Below are 27,613 nucleotides of genomic sequence, written 5' to 3'. Positions count from 1 at the left end.
ACCCCTTTAGATTATACATCTACAAGGCAGACATCTCCTTTCTCTTGTGTCTCCTAATACTAGGCAAATAGAGGTATGGGATATCTTATCCACACTGGATATCCTAAAAGCTTCAAATTGTGGGAATTCCATCTCGTACAGTGACCATTTTAAGCAAATATATTTTATAATTCTCTTAATATATATCCTGTAATAATAAAACAATTCCTCGTATTTTATTGAAACTAAAATAGCATAAAGCTACAGTATATTAGTGGCAAAACACTTCTATTGGTTTTTTTTAATGTTTAAATGTGATCCAGATCTAGAAAAAAAACTTCTCTGGAACACACCAGGTCTGTTTCTCTACATACTGCCACCTATAGATTTAGGTTTGCACCTAGAATTACCATATTGGTTACTACTTCCTTAATTTAAAACCTACTATCAACTCATTAAAGCCCTGTTAATTGTTTGTCATGAGACGCAAAAGTACGTGGTTAAGGGTTAATGGGGCTCACTCATGAAGTTAGTGCAGCGTACATTTTTTCCCGCATATGGTTGTTTTGTGCATGTTTTCCCTTCAATGGTTACATTTTGCACTGCTGTACCAATCTTTTCCTTTTTGCAAATCACTGTGAAATGCGCATTGTGCATAAAAATTCCAATTTTTACTTTGCCAATCTAAATTTGCAAATTGAGAAATCTGTTTAGGGAATATTTTTACACTACCAAAGTTGTGGCGTAATTCGAAAGCATAAATATTTGCATAAATTTGAGCAAATTACGATTATGCCATATCTAAAAAAAAAAACTCTTAATGACATTTGCTCTGCGAATAATAATTCACAATTATGTTTGCACATTAACACCAATCTTTTTCGGCTTTATAAATAGAAATTATAAATGTAAACATAAGCAGGGTAAAAATGTTCACTGAGCGAATAATTCTGCTGCGTAAATTTTATAAATGCCCCCCCCCCCTTTGACAATTCATTTTAACTTGTGGGCTGCAAACTGAGTATTATCTATTTGTGGCCAGAGAAAAGTAATAAGATGGTATGGAATGTAAATGTGTCCATAATAATTTAAGTGGTCAGAAAGCACTTTAAACGGATTCTTAGTATATAATTTGCTCAGAAACCAGGTAAGGCTGTTTAAATACTTATTGCGCAATGTAAGCAGGGATTGAGAAATGTAAATAGTAACAGAACAATGTAAAGATGAAACATTCTTTTATGGTGCATTATAGCTTATTATTGTAAATCACATTATAAAGTAACACTACAGTGAGAAAAGGACATTACAAGGGTCATATTACTAAGTCATATGAACCATTAAAGTCTGTTTTATCTCTACATTATGTGCATGCTGTAAAAAGTAGCCTGACAGAGTCAAGGTGCTGAGAAACGTGACTAGTTTAAACTCAACATAACTAGTTAGAGCAATGTTAACAAATGACAGAATATTTCAGTAAGCTGAGTTCTACAGCATCAATATTGTATGGAACAAAGAAGGCCATCAATACAGCACCAAATATATATATATATATATATATATATATATAGAAAATAATCATCTGTGGCCAGCACACCCTTCAATGTTTCATCAAAAAAATTTTTATTGCAGATATATTGTTAAAACCAACGTTTCGGTCCTTGTTAGGACCTTTCTCAAGGATAAAAAATTTAATTGAATTATATATATATATATATATATTTGTATGTATATATATATATATATATATATATATATATATATATATATATATATATGTAATATGGGCTAAGCAATTCTAAGTAACTCCGTTTGTTTTACATATGAATAAACATTTTAGGTAGAAAGAAAAAGTGTTAAAGGGATTTCGATTCATATGTGATAAAAGGTTCTACATTTTCCCTAGGTGCAGTATCCTATAGCAACCAATAAGATGTTTGCTTTTAAATGCTTGTACACTTTATTAAATAAACCCCCAAAGGGGTTTGAGGGAATGGAAGCAAAGTCCAGTGAGCATTGTAGTAGTGTTAAATAGTGTAGTATGTAATGCAGCATCTGTGTATTTCATATAGGCACTATGTCAGGAGCTTTTCATCTTCCAGTTTCAATTTATCATTTTATTCTGAAAAATTAAAACTCCCTTGTCACACCTTGTTTTAGGATAAAACCATGGTCCAATGGGATAATGACATGGTCAAGAATGGAACAGACATCAGCCTATATTTACCACAGCTGTTTCAGATTGATATTTGAGTATTACAAATGCATATGATATTTATACAGGTATGGGGTCCCTTTTCTGGAAACCCATTATCCAGAAAGCTGCAAATTGTGGAAAGCCTGTCTCCCATAAACTCTATTTTAATCAAATAATTAAGAATTTTAAAACCAATTTCCTTTTTCTCTGTAGTAATAACACAGTACCTTGTAATTAATCCCAGCTAAGATATAAATAATCCTTATTGGTTGCAAAACAGTCCTATTGGGTTTAATTCATGTTTTATTGATGGAGATCCAAATTATGGAAAGACCCCTTATCTGGAATACCCTTGGTCTTGAGCATTCTGGATAACGGGTCCTTTACCTGTATAACTAGTGCTATTTGTATATTAGGGACCAAATGTAATATACCGTGAGAAATATATTTTCCCCTAGTCAGTCATTGAAATGTTTGTAATTCTAATATAAATAGTTAAGTAAAAACAAGTGAATAAAGGGCATTGTGTGGTGCTCCCCAGATAAACCATAAAATATATAAAACAGCATAATAAAGCATAATGAATATTGTGAATTTGTAAAAGTAAACATCAACTGGTTAAAACTGGGTCATATTTATTCTTCCAAGAGTTTTATCTATCAATACAAACCTAAATAAATGTCTCTGTTCCTAAAGATTTATTCAGAATCCCTAATACGTTGGCTCGCTATCTCTCCAGATATTTAACGTCTTTCTATTAACGCATTTAAGCAGGATAGGACAAATGATTCATTGAAATGTATACAGCACAGTGTGTGTCTGAGCATTTTCTTTGTTCTTTTAGGAAACCACAGTCAGATATCTAGAGTGCCTGTTGCTATCAAGGTTCTTGATGTTAATGACAATGCGCCTGAATTTGCAACAGACTATGAAGCTTTTCTTTGTGAAAATGGGAAACCAGGGCAGGTAAGTGGGTATTTGCTTATTTTAGCATCATTAATCACTAAAGGCACAGTGAAAAGTGCAAAACATCTCTGAAACAGAGCCTTTTGAACAGCTTTAATGTAAAATATCAAGGCTGAACGAATATAAGACACGGCAAGTGGCCTTGAAAAAAATAACTTTGGCTTTTTTCACTTTATACAGTCACTTTCCTTTTCTCTGATGTATAAACAAGATCATTCATGCAGCTTGTTTTATAGCATATTTATATTGACACCTGAAGGGTAAAAATATATTTTTGTCCTAGATTACTGATGGAAAGTATAGGAGCTGAAAAAGAGCAATGGGATATAAGCCACTTGCAAGTGAATTTAGTTGTGAATGGTTGCCATGGTAAACCCCTTCATGGCAAGCAAAACATTCCCTGCTATTGTGAGAATGCAGTTTTATACAATTGTGATACCGTATGCTCATTAGCTCAGTCTATACTGTGTTATCTTCATACAAAAAAACAAACAAACCTAGGGCTCACTTACTAATCTGGGGAATTTTCCCCATTGCAGCATTATTATTATCAGAATTATTCTTTATTTAATTAGTACTGACATATTCCTCAGCATTTTACAGAGGTTATTGATCAGTCACTACCGAAGTAGAGTGTATAGTCCCTGTCACATTTACACACACTTGGGTCAATTTTATCAGGAACCAATTAACCTATCTGAATATTTTAGACTGTGTGGGGAAACCAGAGTGCCCAGAGGAAACACAAGGGAGGACATACAGTCTCCTTCCTGGCTGGCTAGAGTCAAACCTTGGACCACAGCCCTGCAAGTCAGCAGTACTAACCATTGGACTGTGCTGTCACATTTTACCATAGCCACTGATAAGATGGCTATACACGGGCTAATAAAAGCTGCCAGTGGACAGCAAAATCTGGGCAGATGGCGACAGGGCAGGCTAGCATCAGCTCATTTATGTGGTCCTCACTCTGATGCCCTTCATTCTGTCAATGTGATCTAATTTTTTGGCCCAAGGGCCAAACAATCGAGTAAATCTGATATTGCCCACCTCATAGTGACATATCAGGGAAAGATTAGTTCATTTGGTGACTTCATCAAAAGAGCATTGTATGGAAAGCTTTACTCCACTTAAAATAGTCCAATAAGTGTCAGTTGATTGATTGATTGATTAATTGGTCACACTAACTAAGGGGCCTATTTAACACCGCATTCCCCACCCCCACCCCTTGCAAACTGAATTTTTCCTATTGATTTTATTGAATCTGTTGCTGAAATGCTGTAAAATAATAATGTCATATCCAGCATTCGGGTGGCATAAAATAAATCACGCACCTCAATAAATTTGCCATTTATTTTACATAGCTTTTAACACCATTGTTCTGGCATTTATTGTTTTACACAATATGAAAAATAGTAAGTATGAAGTGCTTATGAAATTAACTTCCAAAGATGTTGTTTTGAAAGCATTCCCAGGCTATTTCTAGCTTTATTGGGAGGCTCTTGACCATTCATGCTAAGGGATAGTCTCCCAAGAGGGTTGGAAAAGCAGTACATTTAGTAATGCACACCCAAGATTCTGAAGCTTTTACATTTTTACCTGAGAACATGACTGGTATTTTCATATCACAGAAATGTGTTTTATAGCACCAGAGCTTTTTAATGCACACTGGATCAATTGACATTTTTTATGTAGCACTAAATCAATCTAGCATGTTTTCGTTGATGTGACCTTTTCGTTTGTGTCATAGATTTCTTTAATGTTGAGAAAATGTATAGCCTCTTAATCTGAGGTGATACAATAAACAAAAGAAAAATGCTTTTAGTTTATGAATGTCCCACACATGCTTTATTTATTTTCCTTTATATATGTGTGAAGGCTAAAAGTGACATTTAGGAGATCTGGCTTAATACATACCATTTATGTCATACATTTAGAGGGCATACAGTGGTCTGCATTGAAATTCAGTTGGGAAGAGTTTTTCCATGTTAACCAGCATAAAATACAGTGGAGTGAGGGGGAAAAAAAATCAATGAATTCCTAAGTAAAGATGATGCTTTTAAAGGTTGTAGCTTTTTTTCATGCTAGCTTTCAAAATACCTACCTCATACTGCTAAGAGGACAGAAGAGATGCTGAAAGCTTACTTAACGCATAGGATCCCCCCTCCCCCCCCAAAAAAATTGTTAAGGATGATTTTGTCAAAAATATATATATATAGCTTTCTAAGTAGATTTTGGTCCATGCATACAAATTAACACCAACTGTGCAAATATAAATTTTTAATGTAAAGTGGAATCATTTAAGCATGTTTGTTAGGGGTCATAAACTCTCAGACAAGTTCATTTCCACAAAGTTGTCCCTTGAGCAATTTATGAATATAATTTATTATTGTATTGTTTGTCATTTAGAAATTATAAAAATATAACTAAACACTACAGTGCAGGCATCTGTGGAATACTTTAGCAGGGAAGAGGTTTCACCAATTAGAAACCTCTTGGATTGCATGTGTTCTATTTTTTTCATTTCTTTGGCGATATGGGTTCTCTAACGAGAACTACTATTATTGTTATACTTTGACAGTGTTAGTTAGAGAAGAATTACTATAGCATCAGACTGTAATTCAGTAACAGTCAGCAAGAAAGAGAATTCTGTATTTTCCACTGTCTAGGTGATAGATGTCCTTTGAAAATTACACTAAAGTTGTGAGGGAGTGTTTGTTGATGTAGTTCAAAGAGCTGTAGTACTACAAGATGCCCCTCAGTGCAGTTTGCAGTTGACAGAGCACAATCCTATATCCAGAAGTCTCCAATAGTGATGGGCAAAATGTTTCGCCAGGCATGGATTCACGGCGAATTGCCACGTTTCGCCATTGGGGGATTGTTTCGCGTAACAAATGAAAAAATTTGCCGCAGAAAAGTTCGCTGCACGTCTAAAAATTGTCGCATGACAAAATAATAGCCACAGGCGACAAAATAATAGCTGCGGGCGACAAAATAATAGCGGCACGACGAAATAATAGCTGCGGGCGACTAAATAATAGCCGTGTGACGAAATAATAGCCGCGGGCGACGAAATAATAGCCGCGCAACAAAATAATAGCTGCGGGCGACGAAATAATAGTCGCCTGACGAAAGAATAGCCGCGGGCGACAATTTTTTTTTACGTGCGACATTTTTGCCGTTTCGCGAATTTTCCGCTGTTTCGCGAATCTTTTGAAAGATTCGAGAATTTTTCGGCAAAGCGAAACGGGACAGATTCGCTCATCACTAGTCTCCAATATTACATCTGAAGATTTTGATGTTGATTAAAAAAAAGCACTACTTATGCAATAGTAGATTTACTATGGAGAAATCAAAGGTGCCAAGTAGTCTAATATTAAAATATTAAATGAGTAAATCAAAGCAGAATCAAAATTAAGTTCTTTTTTTTCTAAATTCTATATAAACACATTTTTATACTCCAAATCTGGATGCATCTAAATTCATTAAAAACACTTGTATCATTTCATGTTTTAATACACTGAATAATGTTTGTTTTGCCTTAGATGTCAGTTTTTGTTGAATTCCCTTACATACAGTTTGGTACAGGTATGGGGTCACTTATCATTATCCAAAATGCTTCAAATTATGGGATAGTCAACTCCTGTAAAGAATATTTTAATCAAATATTTTTTGTTTTTTAAATTCATTTATGTTTTCTCTGTAAAACTAAACTCTATAAATCTATGTTGGTAGCAAAATCCTATGGGGATTTATTTAATGTTTAAATGTTTTTTATTTTTTAGCAGACTTAAGGCATGGTAATCCAAATTATGGAAAGATGCCATATCCAAAAAAACCCCAGGTTTCCAGCATAGATCCTTTGCTTATACTTTGATCTTTGTTTATCATTTCAAATTATTTATTGCATGGGAAAAGAACAACCATTGACTTCAATGCATTTCACCAAAAAAAATGCAGCAAGAAATGCCCATTGACTTCAATGCCCTTTGTGTGAATAAAATGCTGCAAAAAAATGCCCATTGACTTCAATGTATTTTGTGTGTAAAAAAATGCAGCGACCCATTGACTTCAATGTGTTTTGCAAATTTTTCTGTTTTTACAAATTTTTGGCAAAGTAAAACAGGAGAGACTGGCTCTTCACTACTTAAGGACGAATTCAGATGGGATGATAAGTTCCCGAGATTTTTAAAAACACAATTATGGAGATTAATCGCCACTGCTAAAGTAATGGTGCCTTATTCCACGCTATAGATTTCACACACACTGACATATATTTAAGCTCAGAGGTAGCCATCACACTTACCAGAAAATTCAAATTGTTGACAGGATGTTAAAACACAACCAAATTTTTTGTTACTGATGTTATATGGATCTTCACTTTTGTTTTTGCAGATCATTCAGACTGTTAGTGCCATTGATAAAGATGATCCAAGGAATGGGCACTTTTTCATTTATAGTCTTCTACCAGACATGGCTAACAATCCAAACTTTACAATCAAGAATAATCAAGGTAATGATTGCAAGTTGTTAAAATTGTGCATTGTAATGTCAGATGGTTCTTCATCACACATAAAAGTGGTAGTTTTAGAGAGTCTAGAGAGTTAGAGAGAATTAGAAAAAAATACGTAGGAAATTTGAATGAACATTGTCTTCGAAAGAACTATGGAAAACCTTCTGTACAAACAACTGCTTTCATTTTTAGACACTTGCTCTGGTAGGTTGTTAGTGTTCAAGGATCTAGAAATCAACATTTTCTAGAAGTGATCTGCATACATTTACTAATATATGACATGGGAGTACATTTTCCATTCAAATGATATGGAAACAGTTGCTGGCAGGCAACGAAATTACAATTAACAATGAGTGAATTGAAGGCATGGATTCACTGCGAATTTCCACATTTCACCATTGGCAAAATATTTTTGTGAAACTGCTGCAAAAATTCATAGCTATGCCAATACATTTGATAGGGCAGGTTATTTGGCACAATTGGCTGCTTTAGATTTTGATATCAAATGTGAGGTTACTGAGTATTCATAGCAAGGTTTGTTATCTTTTAAGCTTATTTCAACATATAAGGACATGAACAATATGTTACTTTCAGTCACCTTTCCATCATAATTGACCTTTGTATTTTATTTCCTTTTTATGTATGCTGCAATTATTGATAGCAGTATATCTTAAAGTATAAAAGGCATTAAATTGTTTATTGGCAACTCACTTAATGCACACTGTCTAGTAGTACTGACTGGGAGCATTCTAAACATCAAACTGAAATAGTATTTCAACAAAACGGGAATGCAGCAAACAAAAATATTTTATATAATAATTAAACATATGTACCATGTGTGTATTGGTGGGAGAGCTATAGGATTTCATAAGTATGCCACTTACTTAAGCACAATGTCCTGAAAGCACAAAATAACCTTCATGGGTATCATGATTTCAAATTACTCAACAATCATGTAATTAACAAGACATCTGATCCATGTTTGCTTTCTGGAGGGCAACTGACCTACAGAAATACTGATCCGTACACTATCTCATAGAGCTACAGCTCACATTCAACATATAAAATTAAAATTGGAGTTTATGCTTAGGCTTAAAATGGAATTGCGCTAAAAGCCTGCAGTCAACATGGAAACATCAATCACAAATGGCAGTTAAAGTGGTCTGCCAAGATTGAAATAATCAAGAACACTGATCTAAATTGTTTGTAAAGGCCTAATTGAGTCTGGGACATATAGAGTGGGATCTATCATGCTGTATGTGTGCAAATATGTTTAATACATTAATTTTCATTTTCAATGGAATGTATTTTTCTAATAAAATGTACATTCTATGTTTAGCATCTATATGTATTTGTTATATGTATATTCAGTATACACAGGTGACTCCACAAACCCTGTAGGTTGCTGAACAGCTACAAAACAAGGCAACCTCTGTGAGTCAGCTCTAACTTATAGCATGTTCATTTGCTGCGTGCTAACAGTAATCCCTTTTCTTTAATTCAGGATTGCTGGCACTATAAAGGTTAAGTCAATTATTCTGCTAAAGGCAAACTGCAGTAAGGTAATGTTTACTGTCTGGCTTTGGAACTGTACAGGTGCCAACAGACCCATAATGCTGTGCACTAGTCATGTGCAGGTTGACCCACAACACACAGGGCCCACAGGCTTACGCTTAGGTCAGGTGGGTCAGGGTTGAAATTTGGAGACCATTACGGGTTTGGGTTAGGTGTGGGTCAGACTGGAGAAGTACACTCTTCCTCTGCTCCTGAAGTCTGTTTTTAAACCTAAGGCACCCACAGAAGTAGTGTACAGAGCAGAAAGATGCAAGTATGGATTGATTAGGTTAGAGTAGGGTGCAGGATTTCCAGGTTAGTGTCAGATGCAGGTTGGGCTTTTCCTGACCTGCACAACTCCTGAATAATTTCTGACGATATGGCCACCAAGTAAATTAGGCCAAAACTCCACCAAATAGGCTATAATCCCTCACTTATCTGATGATTAAATCAGAGAAAGACTGACAGTGTAGCTTTCAGAGATATTAAAATATTTTTTACAATTATTTTACAAAAACCTAAATAGCTGCCCCAAGATTTTACAAGCCATAGATTATATATAATAAGTAGTAGGAGAACCCAAATCGACAAACATTTTCTATACAGCTTACAGAAAATGCCCTTAAAACATGATTCTGTGAACATCTTTGAGAAATCTTATAGAAGTATGATTTTATAACAAAGACTGTTAAAAGCAATAATGACCCTAACCTAGCAGACAAGGTTGGATAACTTTCATATAGTCTAAAGGTCACTAGAAAGTACTCAACTGTACAAGGTATTGTCTAAAGTTCATTGTGTTCAATAGGAATAGACTGATAATTATGTAGACAATTATCTAAAGTTCAAATTTTTCAAGACAAAAAGTCAAAGAGCGGCTTTCACCATAACACTCAGCTTTAAACAATTAACTTTAATAATGCACCATAATGCTAATTGCTTTAATAGCAACTTTAGCAGAAAGCCAACTTTTTGTGAATAGAATTAAGACATTCGAATTCAAATTATAATTATATATGATATATTTTATTTTGACACAATAACTTTAACGGAATAAGGAGCAAAGTGATTTAAATCTGAGTATATTTTTAAAAACGTAATGGGCTTTGATTGAAATAACTGCAAAATGTTTCTTTTTCATTATGCTTTTGTTGTATCTTCTATCAATAAATTGTGTACTTTAATACTACAGTGTCCATGATATACTAGAGATATATACATGGACCTGACTTGATTGGAGTTGCCTCTACTAGAGAGTTGAATATGAATACATAAGTATAACATTTATGGTGCTTTTGTTTAGATATTTGTATACCTGGTGTCTCCTGGGCCGAATATATATTTATATAAGCAGTGGTAGAATTTAGGCTTGCAAAGGAACCAAAAGTGGAATATGTGTGCTGGCATAATTTTCCTGTATGTCTTTATGTCATTGTGGGATTGCCCAAGATGGAGATTTTCTTGATGTTAGTGGCTGTTTTAGTTAGCCCTCCTAAGTTGCTAGGCCATCTCTACTACTAAGTAATTTTAAGAAGACTGTAAGACAATAGAAAGACTGGGTGAAGGGGGAAGTAAGGTGAAAGGCTTATAGCTACTGCTCATAGTTACATAGTTTATTTGGGTTTAAAAAAGACCCAACACGTTTAACCCTTCCAAATGACCACTAGTGCAAGCCTCTCTTAAAGGTATTAATAGAACATGCTATCTCAACTTCACCTGGCAGAGTGTTCCACAACCTCACTGCCCTCACCCTAAAGAACCATTTGTGCTGTTTCAAAAGTTGTTTCCCAAGTCTAAAGGGGTGGCCTCTTGTTTTTGTTTGTTTTCTATGTAAGAAAAGATTCCCACTATCTGTCTATAATGTCCCTTTGCAAATGGCTATTCATTTTTTTTCCTCATAGTTTCACAATTCTATTACCTTTCCAGTTTAGTTGCATGTCCCTGCACTCTCTTCAGCTCATTAATAGCCTACTTAAATAATAAGGCCTTAACTTTTACTATCCCTTGTCAAGGATATATAAAGAGGCAACATTATACTTTCAACCATTGAATTATTGCTTTTTTTTTATGCAAGACATTAATTTTAGTAGACACTGATTGACATTGCCTAGTGTTACACAATATGTTATCCGTAATTGTCCCCAAATCCTTTTTAATTAAAGATACCCCAAACACAGTACCATTTTTGCAATAATAATATTAATGTATAACTAGCATTTATGTGTATTTCTACCAAAGTGCATAACTGTGCATTTATTGACACTGAACCGCATTTGCCAATTTGCTGTCCAGTTCTCAGTTTCAGTCAAATCTCTCTGCAAATTGGCAGCATCCTGCATTAAACTTTTTTTTTTAGCTTTGCAAAATTTAGTATCATCAGCAAGACTAGAGACTGTAAATACAATGCCAACCTCAAAGTCATGAAACATATTAAAAAGAAAATAACAGAGGACATAATTCTGTGGTACGTCACTAACAGCAATGGTCCAATTAGAAAATGTTCTATTTACCACCACTCTTTTTAATCTATCCTTTAGCCAGTTCTCTATCCAAGTACAAATATTATGTTCTAGGCCAATATTCCTTCATTTATTCAGTGACCTTCTATGTGGTATTGTATTAAATGCTTTAGAAAATGCCACCCCAATGTCCATGTCTCTGCTCAATTTTCTTGCAAGATCTATTGTAAAGAAAACCAACCTGGAACAAACATATAGTATTGTGATTTAAAATGTGTTCCAGTATCTTATCCCTTCTGCCATCTTTAAAATCTGCCCTACTACCAATGTCAAGCAAACAGAACTATCATTTTCAGGCTGAGAACAGGATCCCTTTTTGCACCACATAATGGCACTGCATTAACAATTCACCAATCTCATGGCACCATTACAGCCAAAACCCTGGAAAATTAAAGTTATTTGGCAATCCAGAGCTAAGCCCCTTGAGTATCCTGGGATAATTACCATCCAGTCCTGGACTATTGTTTACTTCCTATGTTCTAACCCTCTTTTGAACTTCCTGGATGTAGTCCAGTGACCTAGATACATATAATTGTCAGAAACAACTATGCAGAATTTAAAAAAAAAAAAAATTGGTTGGTTCATATCCATTTTTTACCACTGGATTCATTTATACAGCAAATTGTTTGGGAACGGTGTTTATACAAATATTGTCAACATAACACTGATTACAATGCAAATGATCAATAAATTAAGGACAACACTACAATATGAGCCATTAACACATACATTTATCACACTAATCAGAACTTTCCAAGAGTATTCACATTAATTTACACTATGGGCAATTTATTCACTTAATTTGCCAACAGTTTCTCAATATTTCGCTCATGGTTATTTACATATACTAATGTGAATGGTGAATTTCCTAAACAACCACAGGGTAAATATCAATGTTATAAATATTATAAATAGCAACATGTGATTTAACTGAGTATTCAACAATCTTTTACACATTGCAAACTAACGACATTACTCATGTCAAATATTTTACTAAGTGCAACTGCCAAATATAAATAGCTACCTCCTAAAAATGCAAATATCTTAAATTAACTTTTTTTGACTAATAAAAGTAACTGATGTGCACTTACAGGCAGGCAAATTGAATTGACATGCGTGTGTGTGCTTGTGTTGTAGGGAAATTGGATTATAAGCACCACTGGATGAGAGATTAATAGAAACAGTGAACAATTTGTGTAAAGCAATGTAAAATATCTCAGGACTATATAAATAAAGGATTTGAATATTAAATAGCATGCACAATTTAGTACAAGGAAGCAAAACGTAGTAATCATGTCCTGAATATCAAAAATCCTAAAAAAAATCACTTTATTATACATTACAAAACAAAAAAGGAGATTTAAATCACACAAAGGTCTATAGAATGCACATGTATTTATATCTGTCTCATTTTATCTTTTACCCAGTATAAAACATGCCATCTCATGGAAGTGAACCCTGGTGAGTTATGACATGTCCCTGTTTTTGCTACTCTGCAGTATTTCCAAAGAGAGGTTGGGAAGTCGAATACAGGGCAGTGACATCAGTAAAGGAATTTGTCCATTCAGTAGGTGGTCTGAGCAGCTAGATGCCCTTCACTGTTAGGTCATGGGAAGTGACTGCATGCTGCATAGTGCTATTCGGCTTTCAGTAAAAAAGACCTTGAAAAATACGGTGCAGTATGTGACCATGGTGAATAATTGTTTTATAGCTTTAGTCTCACTCTGAGTTTTTAAATGGACATGTTTTCTGAACTTGAGTGCTAACAAAAAACACAAAGGAACTAATATGTCACATTTCAAAAATGCATATTACAATGATTCTCCTGCTGTTTGCAGGCTTCCAGCTGCAAAACCTTTGTTAATCTACTTATGCTGTTTTTCCTCTATTTTTATTAAGCCCTTTCCTACAGCATCCTTTCTGTTGTGTTTTAAATCCCTTCAGTTCTTAGTTTTTCTCCATGGTTATTTTTTGTTTTATTCCATGGTTATTTCATTTTTTGAACATGGAAATAAACAGGGTTGCATAACTAGGAACCCTGGGTAAAAATCCAGTGGACTCTTGTTATTATATTTGCAAAAGATTTTTTAGTAGCCATTAAATCTTACATAAGTGCTGTATAATAACATTTCACGAAACCGATAGGGCTCAGGTACACATTTCAGCGTGTAAATAGCCATTTTGTACACTATTTGTCTATCCGCCCCCCCCCAAAAAAAATCAGACCTTTCCCCCACAATTCTAGTGTAATTGCGGACACGTGGGTGAGTTGCATCTGAAGCAATTGCATGCAATTGATGTTTCAAGCGCAATTGCACTCAATATTGTTTGAGTCAGGATAATACCATTTCCTGTGCTCGGTGTCCAATTGATGTTCACACTTTATTATTTGGTCACATGCATGCCATGCATATTGATGAAGCTCACAGTAGGAACCAAGGTGGTGGTAGCTCCGGAGTTCCCCTTTAATAGTTTCACTTGTCCATGATTTTTCCCAAATGATTCTGTGAGCACAACAGTGCTTAGGTACATGATGTATGTTTAGGTGCAAGTACCTAAGGGATGGTATCAATAAACACAACACTTGCATCCATGTTTACACTACTGTAATTGTGGCTGCAGTCCTAAATTAACTCTTATATTTCCTCTATGATGCGTGCCTGTGTGCATGAACACAGGTTATGACCACCAGTACACACCAACATTTTTGGATGTGCACAAATAGTTCACACTGCAACCACTTTACCAAGAACATTAAAATTACAATGAAGAATTCACAGAGCAAGCTTCCAAAACATAATGGCAGTGGGAAAATAATAACAATAATAAAAAGGGCTATTACCAAATGTTTATACATTTATTTCAATAAAAATTAAAATATTACCCTAAATTATTTTTAATGGAAAAACGGTTTACTCTTCATGGGGCTTTTTTCCAAATACAAGTACAGCACTCAAATGGATGAAACATTGTGTGCATTTACATGCAATTTACAAAAATATAATATTTTGCTCCTATACATGTCCCAACCTGCAAGTGTGCCAATGCACTGACCAAGCTTGTCCTAATGAATTGTGCACAATTTGGTGCAAGGAAAAAGAACATGGCACAAGATGTAAGGGAACCCTAGAAGGGCTTTCAGGGTTTCCCCTGAAACCCAAGGGTTTCCCAAGTGGCATTGTTTAATGTAGTTTAGGGTAATACTTGCAGCATATGCTGTTTAGAGTATACTTCAATTGGGTGGTATTTTGGTAAACATACTGTATTGTGAGTAAAAATACATGGCAATTACATACATTTGAGCAATGCACTAGTGTTTGGAAATCTGACCAGACAATGGCAAACAAAGCAAAAGTCCCTTCCACTGGTATCTCTCACATATATGGCAAATGTAATTATTGCACAGATAGCAACCAATGAGTAATTAGTTTTGATCAGGATACAAAAGCAAAAATAGGTTGCTATGGTAACTGTGTTCAGGGCCCCCCACAGGTCACCAGGGGCAGCAAAAATCTGCTCCTGGCAGCTTTAAGAGCCAAAATTCCCGTTTTTAAACTGTAATTCCGACTCTTTTACTGCACAGAGTACAATTGCGACATCAAAAAGTTTGCCTCAAGGTGGCCAGGGGAGCAGAATCATCCCTGACTGTTTCTGGTACAAGAACATTATTCCTCAATTGTTCAATTCATGGTTCTAGTGTTTCTTAAAGAAAAGGAGAAGCAGACTGGGGTCTATCTATTTCATGCACTAATATCTTTTATCTCTGATAATGCCTCAGAATAACTTCTCTCTATTTTCCTATACACATACATTACTTCCAAGACATTATAATTTCCTACCTGCATTTGGCCTGCTTTGGTTGTGAAGTAAAAAAACAACTCAATGCCAAACTCAAATACAATTCTATGTGCAGTGTAAAAATTGTTCACTGTCTTTAACATTTCTTTCCATACTGTGTTAAAACTATAAACATTTTGGACATGGTGTACTGTGTATAAATCTGCAAACATTTAAACAGGCTAATTTAAAATGTATTACGCCTTCTAAGATCGAATTTCCTCATTTATTGCTGCTTAGTGAGTCAAACCAGTATCTTTTTCACAGCAGTATACCCATTTTAGCCACGGGTCTCTCAGCATATTCAGGATATATCTGCTGCTTTGGGGACAATAAAAGTTATTAGAAAGAAACAATGTGGAATTAGCAAATGATGAAAGTGTTCTACTTAATACTGTACACGCAGAACAATTCCTAGCTCACTCAAGATCTACTGAACTCAAAGAACATACATCTATCTATATACTGTATGTCTATATATATATTAGGGATGCATTGAATCCAGGATTCGGTTCAGTATTCAGCCAGGATTCTGCCTTTTTTGGCAGGGTTTGGATTTGGCCGAATCCACGGTCCTGGCCGAACTGAATCCTAATTAACATATGCTAATTAGGATTTGGAAGGGTTAAATGTTGCCATGTGAACATGGAAGTGGAAGTGGCGACATTTAACCCTTCCAAATCCTAATAAAGTATGCTAATTAGGATTCGGATTTGGTTCGGTATTCGGCCGAATCCCTTACGATGGATTCGGGGGTTCGTCTGAATCCGAAAAACTGGGTTCGGAGCATCCCTAATATATATCTACATCTAACTATAAATACAGTTTTATCAAAAGATAGATGCACACAGAGAATTCAGAAATATAAAAACTTATAATTTATTCATCAAATTTAAAAGTCAGCATGGTTCTTAATATGAAAACTTACAACTGGTGTATATTATAGCATGAATTTATGCTGAAAGTTACCCTGTAATAAATATGTAATAAAGTGCCGCAATGTCTGCAGATACATTTATTGGCCTAGAGAAACATTATGCAGATCTGGGGTTGTCTGTAATGAGGTTATTGTTGAGAATGTAGTCTATTAAAGGAAGTTTATGAATACATTAAAATTCAGTGATTAAGTGATCTTCCTTTCAAATGTATTTTTCGAGGGTTAACTGACGATGGACACAGTTGAACCTGTGTATTTCATTTTTATTCTATGATTCAGATGCCAGCTTTTCTGTTGGCAAGTTCCCCAATGTAAACGAGATGCATAAGATAGGGATTACTCCGCTATTTCATACTCCTGACATTTTGCACGTTCATTTACCTTCACATATGAACAAAGCCAAGCTGGCATTAATGCGGGAGGGTCAATCAATTGCACAGTGGGTGAATGTCAACTTAGAGCTTATTCATTTTTGGAGACGTGAGACAAATAACATAGCAGCTCTGCTGCTTTGGTGCACCTTGTTCAATAAAGGTGTTCAAAATCCGAGCAGATGAAGGGAATAAAGGACACGTTAACATTAATAAATCTCCACCTTATAATTCATTATCCAAATAGCTGAAGGGTTTATTGATGGTTTAGCAGCAATGAAATTATTGTTTGTTATAAGGGATATTTTATCCTTTTATTTAACTTTAGAAAAAATGACCTTCTTTAACATGTATGGTTTATATTATTAAATGCCACCAGGTTTCATCTGATTCTTTTATTATTTATTAAGCATTTATCAATCATAGAGTGAAAGAAAATGAAATATGCAAATAACAAATTATTTTAAATCCTTGATATGGAAGAGATACTGCACAGGAAACAAATAGATTTAAACAATGTATTATATTACCCATATTTTTAACCTCCATTAGAAACAAACTAGAAATCTGGTCAATATAAAATTACTATAAAAGTACACTGCTGATTAATGTCCTTCCAGTGTCACAGGAGCTATAACTTGTAATATATTTAAAGGGGAACTTCACCCAAACATAACGTAAGGTTTTTGAAAAGTAAATATAATTTCAATATACATTAATTAAAAATCCTGAAAAAGTTACACATTGTTTAATGTAATATTATGGTTTGGAATAGTTCCTTAAGCCTGGCCCATTGTTCTCCTGCTGATCTGGCTGACTACTTTTAGACTAAAGAAAAAAATATAACAGCAGTTGACTGTGCTCAGTCTGCTTTTAGCCTGCATCCTCTAAATCCCACAATTCCCTGCATACTTGATGTCAATAAGGAATAGCCATGTATTAACAGAGCCATGCATTGTGGGTTATGTAGTTCCTGCATGCTGTCTGTAAGCTGTGGAGAAGTTGTTACAATTTGTAACATGAATGTTTTAGTCACTCCTTCCCTGTCTGTATTTCAAATGATGCAGAGATCTGTTTTGCAGCTGGATTTCAGCATATAAAAAATTTATTTATTTATACTTTTTGAAGGAACTGATTACAGTAATATGTATATTAGGGGTATCTGTTTTGTGTGGGGCTCTTTAACAAAATTCGGTGTGGAAGGTTGATGAAATATTAGTGTAAGCTTTGCAAAATATATGGTTGCACTATATGCTCTGTATGTCAACAGCATAGAAGCTTTGCACCATCATCTTCAAATAGGTGTAATTTGATTTAAAAAAAAAAAATGCTATTAGAAACATGGTGGTCATGTGATTAGTGCTGGTGTGCTCAGTATTATTCCAACCTAGGAACTGCAAGGAGTTTGTGTGCTGTGGCGCCCTACAAAACAAAAATATAAACAGTTCTTTTTTGGGTTTGTGGTTTGGCACAACTACCAGCTTTAACGTATGGGGGACTCATTGATTTGTTTCAGGATATATATAATGATAACTACATTTGTTGTTCTCCATGTTGCCCAAGTGCGAATGTTGCAAAATTGGCCTAGGTACCATGTTTTTGAAATAAAAAAGTATACCTTGAGTACTGTTTCAAAAATAAGTTGAATTTAGAAATGGTCTTATGGAATAACTTGGCTTCATAACAAAAAAAAATAAAAAAAGTTTTACGAGTAAAGTAGTAAAAGGTGCACAGTTTGCACAGATATAATAAACCATCACTACCAATCATAAATTGTTTTGAAATAACCAACAAGAAATGCTACCTACTAATTCATTGCTTTGAATTGCCAGACCAGTTGCTACGTTGTATTCTTTATTACATTACTCCCTCTAAACCCTTTTACTAAATTGGTTGGTTGTAAGATACAAAAATATCTTTAAATAAACTCCAGTGAATTTCATATGTAAAACTCGTAATTTTTACTTAAAAGGGAAGTCTGTGAGGCATGAAAGTTTGTAATTTGAATCACATGTTGCTCCAAAAGATATCATACAAGCAAGTCACTCTATTTATACATCATTACCATTGGCATTCAGCTTCAAACCAGAAAATGTAGTCTGTCAAGAGAGGGAAAAGTGTGTATAATACTTTCAGATGGAATTTTATTAAAAAAAAAAAAAAAGCTTGGGGTGGAAATATCCTTTAAATGCTAGAATATAGAATGTTGTTTAGTAAGCCTATATAAACTTACCTTAGCATTATAAAGCTATGAAAAATAGTATAAAACATTAAAGGAATGTTGCATCAAAGCATTATGGAAATAAATGTAAATTGTATGTTTGTGCAAATATATTTATTACATGTTTAGCTGTTTTAAAACAACCCAGAAAATGCTACTTTCAAATGAGCAGTCAGCAAGACAAGCAAGGCAATATGTGCTGACATTCTTTGTTATTTTCATTATACTTATTATTTTTTAAGTGAATTTCCCTTAGGCCCTTTTCATTGATAGTGGTTCTAGCAAGTAGGTTACTGGAAGTGTATTCTGAAAAATATGTTATCATCATGACAGCTTTATATGACTTAGAATGTCCTCTTCATCAGGGTAAGGATTTGACAAATGACTAAGTTAAATCAATATAAAAACCAGTTAAGTGTGGGATTCAGCTATAAAACAACAAATCAAAATAGAACATTCATGGGAAAATATTAAACAATATTTTTAGTGAAGGATACAGTTTCATATATGCGGAATTATAGTGTTATAAATAGACTTTCTGTTATGAAATGTCATTTGCATTTAACCATATCAGGCATACAAAATTTTAGAAACATTTTATGTGTGTTAGGTACATAACACACATAAAAATAACAAACACAATACATATAATATATTTATTATATGCAGATAAGAAAACAGGGTAAAAGTCTCTTTCTATGTTGACTGTACTGAAGTCTAAAAATTTAAGATTAGATCAAAAAAGATAAAATTGACTGTGTGTGTAAGAGTGAATAGCAGCTAAGTACCATCAATGATTAGCTCCTAATTTTATTAAAAAATAGGAATATAGGGATGTAGCGAACATCGCCAAAAATGTTCGCGAACCCATTCGCGGATTTTCGCCAAAACTCGCGAATATTCACGAACTTTGAGAACCCCATAGACTTCAATGGGAAGGCGAACTTTAAAACCTAGAAAAACCATTTCTGGCCAGAAAACTGATTTTAAAGTTGTTTAAAGGGTGCCACGACCTGGACAGTGGCATGCAGGAGGGGGATCAAGGGCAAAAATTTCTCTGAAAAATACTTTGTAAAAAAAACGCCAAAAAATAACGCCAAAAAAAAACGCAAGCTATTCCTATGTATACGCAAAGGCGAAAAACTTAAGCAAAAAAACGCGGCGGAAAAAACCGAGGCAAAAAAACGTGGCGCAAAAAAAAAACGTGGCGAACCCAAAATGGCGCGCGAATTAGTTCGCTGGCAAACAGTTCGCTACATCTCTATAGGAATATATTGGTTTGGGGGGGCTCTGTTAAAAAAAAGTATGCTCATTAATTTATTTCCCTACATATATACAAAAAGTGTCAATGTTTTAGGGCTCACATTGTAGTATTACAGATGGCTTAACCCAAATAAGTGGATAACACATGTCATGTTTAGTGATGAATGAATCTGTCCCATTTCACTTTGGCCAAAAATCCGCGAAACGGTAAAACATCTGTGGAATGTGCTTGTCTCACAACTTTTTTGTCACTTGCATCTTTTCTTTGTCGCGTGTCTTTTTTTCTTTGTTGCGTGCATCTTTTTTTGCCGTGACCATGCCTATTTTGACACAACCGAGCCTATTTTGCAGTGCCCAACTGAGGCGACTTTTTTTTGATGCATAATAATTTTTTCCACTGCAAATTTTTGTGGAAATTTCGCAAAACCATTTGCCTATGGCGAAATGCTGAAATTAATTGTGAATCCATGTCTAGCAAACAAATTCGCTCATTACAAGTCATGTTACTTAAACAATTAAACAGACAATGTAAACAAAGTTCCAGGACTGAAGGACTACATACATACACAATATGTGTAATTAGAGGGATTTGTTCATTTTTAAAGAGGCCATTATGTGTAATTGTTGTAAATTCATCTCTTTGATATGAAACCAATGAACTGGACGAAAGCTATAATGAAAGAAATTTAAATATATAAAAAATTTGTTTCATCTTACTTGGTAATCATAAGACCACATTTAACAACTTGTTTAAAGATGTATTAAAAAATCACATTCAAAATGGAAATGTTACTATAAGTAGAAGTCATCATAGTATTATTAAAGATAGAGCATGTTAAACTATTACTAACAATAAGACAATAATAAGAAAGGTACATGCTGTACATGTTGCAGTAGATGTGGTATATTTACATTTTGCCAAGGCTTTTGATACAGAGCTACATACATTTCTGCTTGGGTCTTTGGTCTCTGTTGCACTATTTGCAATAGTTAATACACAGAAAGTAGTTGTTAGAAATACATTCTCCTTGCTACAACAAAATGTGAGATTAGAGCACACCTTCCACTTTATATTCTTTCCTATAGGATTTCTAGAAGCATATTTATTAAATGGTGAATTCTAACTTTCACTCATTGATAAATACACTTCTAAAAATACCATAGGAATTAATAGAAAGTGGATGAAGTTTTTCAAATTTGATAAATCTGTCCCTATGTTTAAATACTGTATGTAATGGCAGCATACAATAAACTCCCTCTTCCCAGAGGACCTAAAGGCATCCCTTGATATTAGAAGAAGAATTTCATCTTTAGGTATAAAATGATTATTTTTAAATTCAGTAGTTGTGGGATTCTCTTACTAAATAAGTGTTGTGACATATTTATTGGATTTATTTCCAGGAATGGATCTGAGACCTTTAGCAAGTCAATATGAGGGTACAGCACATTTTACCACACTAGAAGGACCCCATGAATGCACAACATTTCTTCCAGGTGGTCCCAGATGGTGGCAATTTGTGGAAATGACCATAAAAAGTTCTTGTATGGCAAAACATTTTATGAAAAATACTTGTGCTGGCAGTCTTTTTAGTGGGATAAATGCCTGAATTGGATTAACAAGTGATTTACAAGTGATTTAACATCACAAACATAACATTTTAATGCTTGACGTTTCAGTGCTAAATGATGTCTGGTATACTGTAGATTCAAGGTAGCCTTTATTTTCATTGAAAATCATACAAAGTATTATAGGTGCCTCTGCTATGAATACCCCTTGGGGTATTCATCTCTGTTAGTGCAGAAAACAATTGCACATTTTGCGCTACAGACCCCCTTCACACAAGGGCAAGTGAGGTAAGTGCAGGTGAGGGGGCAGAAACAGAGTTGGCAGTAGTTCCAGAAATACCCATGCACCCTTACAAATGCTTACATCAAAAGACTTGACTTTAAATTCTACAGGTTTTTTATACTGTTCAAGTGACAAAATGCATAAAAAAGGATGCAAGTGTGGTTTGGAGTGTGATTTAAAGCCACTATAAGTCACTCTGTGAATGGAAGAGTTTGGTTTCCCTTGAGTCCTCCCATTGGATTATTTATGTTAGCAGTTGCATTAATGGTAATTGTGCATAAAAAACTAGTCTGCATAGGCTTGACTTATGTTGCCATCCTGCATAGTACATCTAAAATCAAGAGCTTATAAAACTTTTCCATTTAACGGTAGTGTTCATAAGGATACAATACAAACACTATTGTAATAGTTCTGTGTTGTTCCAGTCATTTATGTTGGATTTGATGCAACTGTCAGTGCTGATGGCTGTGTTAAGGTCATCTTTTTTCTTCTTCATCATTTCTTCAAACAAATTGCTCGAGATAGTTCTTGCTTACTGTGCTGTCACTTTCACAGGATTAGTCTACCTTTAGCCTACTTTCAGACACCGTCTGACAGGCATACATCTTTCTTCCAATAAAGATATTTTCTGGACCATTGCTCAGTTTCTGATGTTTGTGCCCTGCCTAATAGCTTGCTGGTGGCATAAAGCAGATATCTCTCCTATCTGACAACATAAAACCTGTGATGCTTACAACCAATTTACATTTGGATTTAATATGAACGCGTTTAAAGTGTATGTTTGTCCTTGATACCTTTAAAAGCATATTTCTGTGTGTACATTATAGTGTTTCTGTTCGTAGATACAGTGCAAGCATGCACTTCTATAAGATACATAAAACATATCTACTATATGCTGTTATTGTACTTTGGTCAGATCTGTTAAAAGGCTTTATTTGCTTCAATATTTAGACTGTAATATCTGCTATATTTTGTCTATGACACAGAACAATTATCGGTTAAGGCAGAGCAAGCTAAGGAAATATTAGGTAAAATAGGACATCAGTTTTCCTTGCTGTATTGTCATCCTGACAGTAGTTAGTCTAATGCTATAAAATTTACAAATTACATTATACTTTTCTGATATCTGAGGTGGAGTTGGCCATATAGATTTTTATAAGTGCGATTGTGCTTGGGTGGGGGGGGGTTGATGGGGTGGCAGTTGAAAACAAATACGTTCGTCTTGAAGCCAAGCAATTGTTTTCTTCAACACTAGACATGTCACTGTAAAATATATCCTAGATTGTTAATCTATATGTTATAGACACTGTCTTTGGAAGATCTCATTCACTTATTTCATTTTAAACATCATCTGTATGTTGATTATAGCCAAATTATAATAGCTGAAACTCAGATTCTTATCTTTAATTACTTGTACCTCCTAACAGTTTCCACTTGGATGTATCAACACCATCCGAAACTGAATCTAACAAAAACAAAGCTGGTCCTTTACTATTTCCACCCTCAAAGTGGTCCTTTACTATTTCTGTATATGGAATGCTTATTAACCCTGTCAACTCAGCACATTAGACTAGATTCAATTTAGTGAGAAAAAGTTATCTAATGGTTTATCACATGAAAACTCATGGACAAGACTAAATTCAAGGAGAAAAAAAACATTTCTCCTAATTCAATTCCAATTTTTTCCCATAACAACGTTTTCATGTAAGTTGAATTACATCTCAAATCTTGTCCATTGGTTTTTACATGATATACATTTTTCTCACCAAATTAAATCACCGGACAATTGTCTGTAGTAGTCTTGAACTCTTCTTCTCTGATCAAATTAACATCACAATCACAACCTGTCACTTCTTCATACATAATATTATCAAAAACCTTTCTTTTACAATCAATAGAGATGTAGCGAACTGTTCGCCGGAGAACTAATTCGCACGAAAATCGGGTGTTCGCAAGTTCGCAAGTTCGCGCACTTTTAGCAAAGTTCGCAATTTTGGGTTCGCCTTAGCTGGAGCCAAATTTTGACCTCTCACCCCAGAGCCAGCAGATACATGGCAGCCAATCAGGCAGCTCTCCCTCCTGGACCACCCCCGGACCACTCCCTTCCATATATAAACCGAAGCCCAGCAGCCATTTTACATTCTGCCTGTGTGTGCTTGATGAGTTAGCATAGGGAGAGAGCTGTGCAGGGGTTTGAGGGACAGTTTAGGTAGCTTTGCTGACTAGTAATCTACTTTCTACTGCTCTGTATGTAGCTGCTGGGGGCAGCTGTCCTGCTGATCATCTGCTGTAACCCAATAGTCCTTGTAAGGACTGCTTTTATTTTCTGATTACTGTTACTCTTCTTTTCATTGTGTACTGCAGCTCCGTCTGTGTGTGTTTGCTACTGTAATTTATAGAGCCCAGTGCTATTAGTCTAGCTGTGTTGGGGACTAGTGTGCTGCTCCTAGTAGTTCACCCCCAGCACCAACCAGAAATCCAGTATCCACTACTGCGACGTTTTGTCTTTGGGTGTGAAACGGCTGTAACCTTTACACGACTTGATTGGCATGTAGACGCCGGACATTTTAAAGCAGTTTATTACACAAGTTTAGAAATGTAGTGTGATTTCTGCCCTTTACAGCACAAAACGCAACGCTGTGTCAACAACGTATTTTTCAGAGACATTTTTGCCCTTGATCCCCCTCCTGCATGCCACTGTCCAGGTCGTGGCACCCTTTAAACAACTTTAAAATCAGTTTTCTGGCCAGAAATGGCTTTTCTAGTTTTTAAAGTTCGCCTTCCCATTGAAGTCTATGGGGTTCGCAAAGTTCGCAAAAGTTCGCACTTTTTGGCAGAAGTTCGCGAACGGGTTCGCAAACTTTTTTTGTGAGGTTCGCTACATCTCTAACAATCAACAGCTTTGTATGCATACTTTCATCCTGTCCCGCCTATACTATTGCAACTTGCTACCAACTGACCCCCCCAACTCACACCTCTACCCATTAGTCTAGTAATGAGTGAAAGTTTTCTGCAGGTTTTGCCATGAAATATGCCCATAGACTCCAATGGTGCAAAAAAAACACCTATTGACTTGCCATTTTTCAAAAATTTTGGCGAAGTAAAACTGGACAGATTCACTCATCACTACCTACTATAGACTGTATTAAATTTTTCTGCAAGAATCAAATTCCTCTCATCTAAGAAAGAACAAGCTCCTCCACTTCTGCAAACCTTATGTTTTCCCATAAAGCAAAACATTATTTATAAGCTCCCTGTACTGACTTTCAAAGCTTTTCATTCTTCTGAACCTCAATATCTCTCTTCTCTTGTGTCACCATACATTCCTGAATGACTCTTCAATTCCTCTAGGAACCACTGCCTGGTCACACCACTCATTTCTCCTGCTGTTTCCTGCCTTAAACCTTTCTCTAATTCTGTTCTTTACATTTGGAATGCCATCTCTAAATTCCTCCATAGATAATCCTTCCTCAGTCTCTTCAAAAATAAACTGCCCACTTCTTAAATAACATCTGAGTTAGACACTTATGAGGAAGTAACAACCTCTGCAGCTCTTATTATTATGCTATTGATGTCTATGAGGTACCCACCTACTTAGATTGTTTCTAGTTATTTACATAATAAAAATGAAAAAAATTAGATAATTGCCAAATATGATAACTATGTGACCTCTGTTTACATACATTTTTTTTTAATTATACTAAAAAATCTATCAAGATTTGGTAACTTACTGAACCAGCAAAATGAAAATAGAGAGCAAAGGCTTGCATTAAAAAGAAAAGTAATAGCTGGTATTATGCAAACAATAAAAAGAGCAAGCTGCAAAGAACAGAAATATTCCATAACCACATAAAACTACAAAATCAAATATTAAATATGGCCAGTTAATATTATAATTCTCCACATTTCACAGTAGAGGTTATAGTAAAAGGTTTAAAATGTATAATGCTTAATATTGAAAATGTTCTGCTGAATATTGACTTAATGATATTATACTCTCCTTGCACACAGTACAGGAGTACTAATAACATTACAAAGCAACAAATATCCATTTAACCCTTTGAGTTCTGGATGTTGGGCAACATTTTTACATACAGAGTAAGCTTCTTCTGCACAGTCAGCCCAAAATATATAAATCAATATATAAATCAGATGGTAATTCATATAAATAGACATCATTTCAAGAGAATATATTTTCAGAAACCAGACCTTATCCTTATGAGTTTGACGTAGGTAAAGATTAATGGATTATTGCCTAGTATCCCTAAAAGAAATAAAGAACTGCAAAGCATATGATGAAATAATGACAAGAATTATGAAGTGATTCTTAATAAATAAACAATAAAAAATAATCAATAATTATGTTCAGACTAAATTAAATATGAATTTCAAGTATTGTAAACCCATAGCCACAAGAAAATCTTTGGCTATTAACAGGCCATTCTTTGAAGAGACATAATACCTTTTGAATTTGTTCTATATTTTTGGTTTCAATAGAAGAAAAAAACCTAGTTATAGGATGTTGGTGTGATTAGGTAAATATAGTCTTAGACTATCTCCGGGTATTTTGCTGCAATGGTCTTTCATTTTCTTATCTTTTCTCACTTCTTGAGCCCTCACAGTGGATATTGGGTATTAGGTTCTGGTCCCATTCCTCTCTTATTCTCCATATCACATTATAAAGACATTCATCCTTTGACCCCTGCTGAGATAGGAAAGGTTTCCATAGTCATGGTTTCCATAGTTATGGAACATAAGGGTAAATCTAGTTGTGCTTCTACCCTTCAGTTGCTATAGTGCTATAGTGTGGGACAGCTGAATCAGTGATAACTTGGCATTATCAATGGAAAGAGGAGACGGGTTTCAGCTCTTATGCCTGCCCCTTAATGCCCCTTCCCCTATCAGACCATTCAGATGTTAACCAATTTCATAAATAGACATGAGCAAGCATTCCTGCAAGATGTGACACTGCAACATAATAATTTCAACTGAAATAATGACAATTATCAAAGTTTAAAAAGGGGGCAGATGGGAGGGACTTTGTGCAGTGGAATGAAAACGGCACAGGTATTCCTCACTTCCACCATGACATCCTTTTCCGCATGACACTCTCATGCAACTGTTACTCCTCTCCTCGCCCAGTCATCTCCACCTGCCGGCATGCTCATCTGCTGTCTGTGGAGTTCCATTCTTGTACCAGATATAACCCTTTGGGATTTGCATATGGATTTAGGTGTATTATGATTAAAATAAAAATATTGCATAAAACCACAATATAGAGTGTAGTAAACTAGTACAGTTTTGGGGGAAAGGGATTTACTCAAAAAAGTCCAAGAAAGTAATTTGTGTCCTTGTATAGGAAAGAACAGGGTTGAAAATAATATTATCTGGTTAAGTCTTCTTTCTTTTTCCA

At 34.9% G+C, this 27,613-nt stretch overlaps 1 protein-coding gene across 1 annotated transcript in view; it reads left to right on the top strand.

Moving 5' to 3' along the window:
* cdh8 (cadherin 8) overlaps window positions 1–27,613 on the top strand; it is a 224,035-nt gene that overhangs the window by 191,960 nt on the left and 4,462 nt on the right. Inside the window, exons 9-10 of the mRNA XM_002935052.4 lie at window positions 3,018–3,139; window positions 7,532–7,649. Of these exons, the coding sequence (XP_002935098.2) occupies window positions 3,018–3,139; window positions 7,532–7,649 (240 nt within the window). The remainder of the gene's footprint in view (window positions 1–3,017; window positions 3,140–7,531; window positions 7,650–27,613) is intronic.

The sequence above is a fragment of the Xenopus tropicalis genome, chromosome 4 (genome assembly GCF_000004195.4).
Source record: "Xenopus tropicalis strain Nigerian chromosome 4, UCB_Xtro_10.0, whole genome shotgun sequence".
NCBI lineage: Eukaryota > Metazoa > Chordata > Amphibia > Anura > Pipidae > Xenopus > Xenopus tropicalis.
This window is presented reverse-complemented; position numbering and strand designations above follow the sequence as displayed.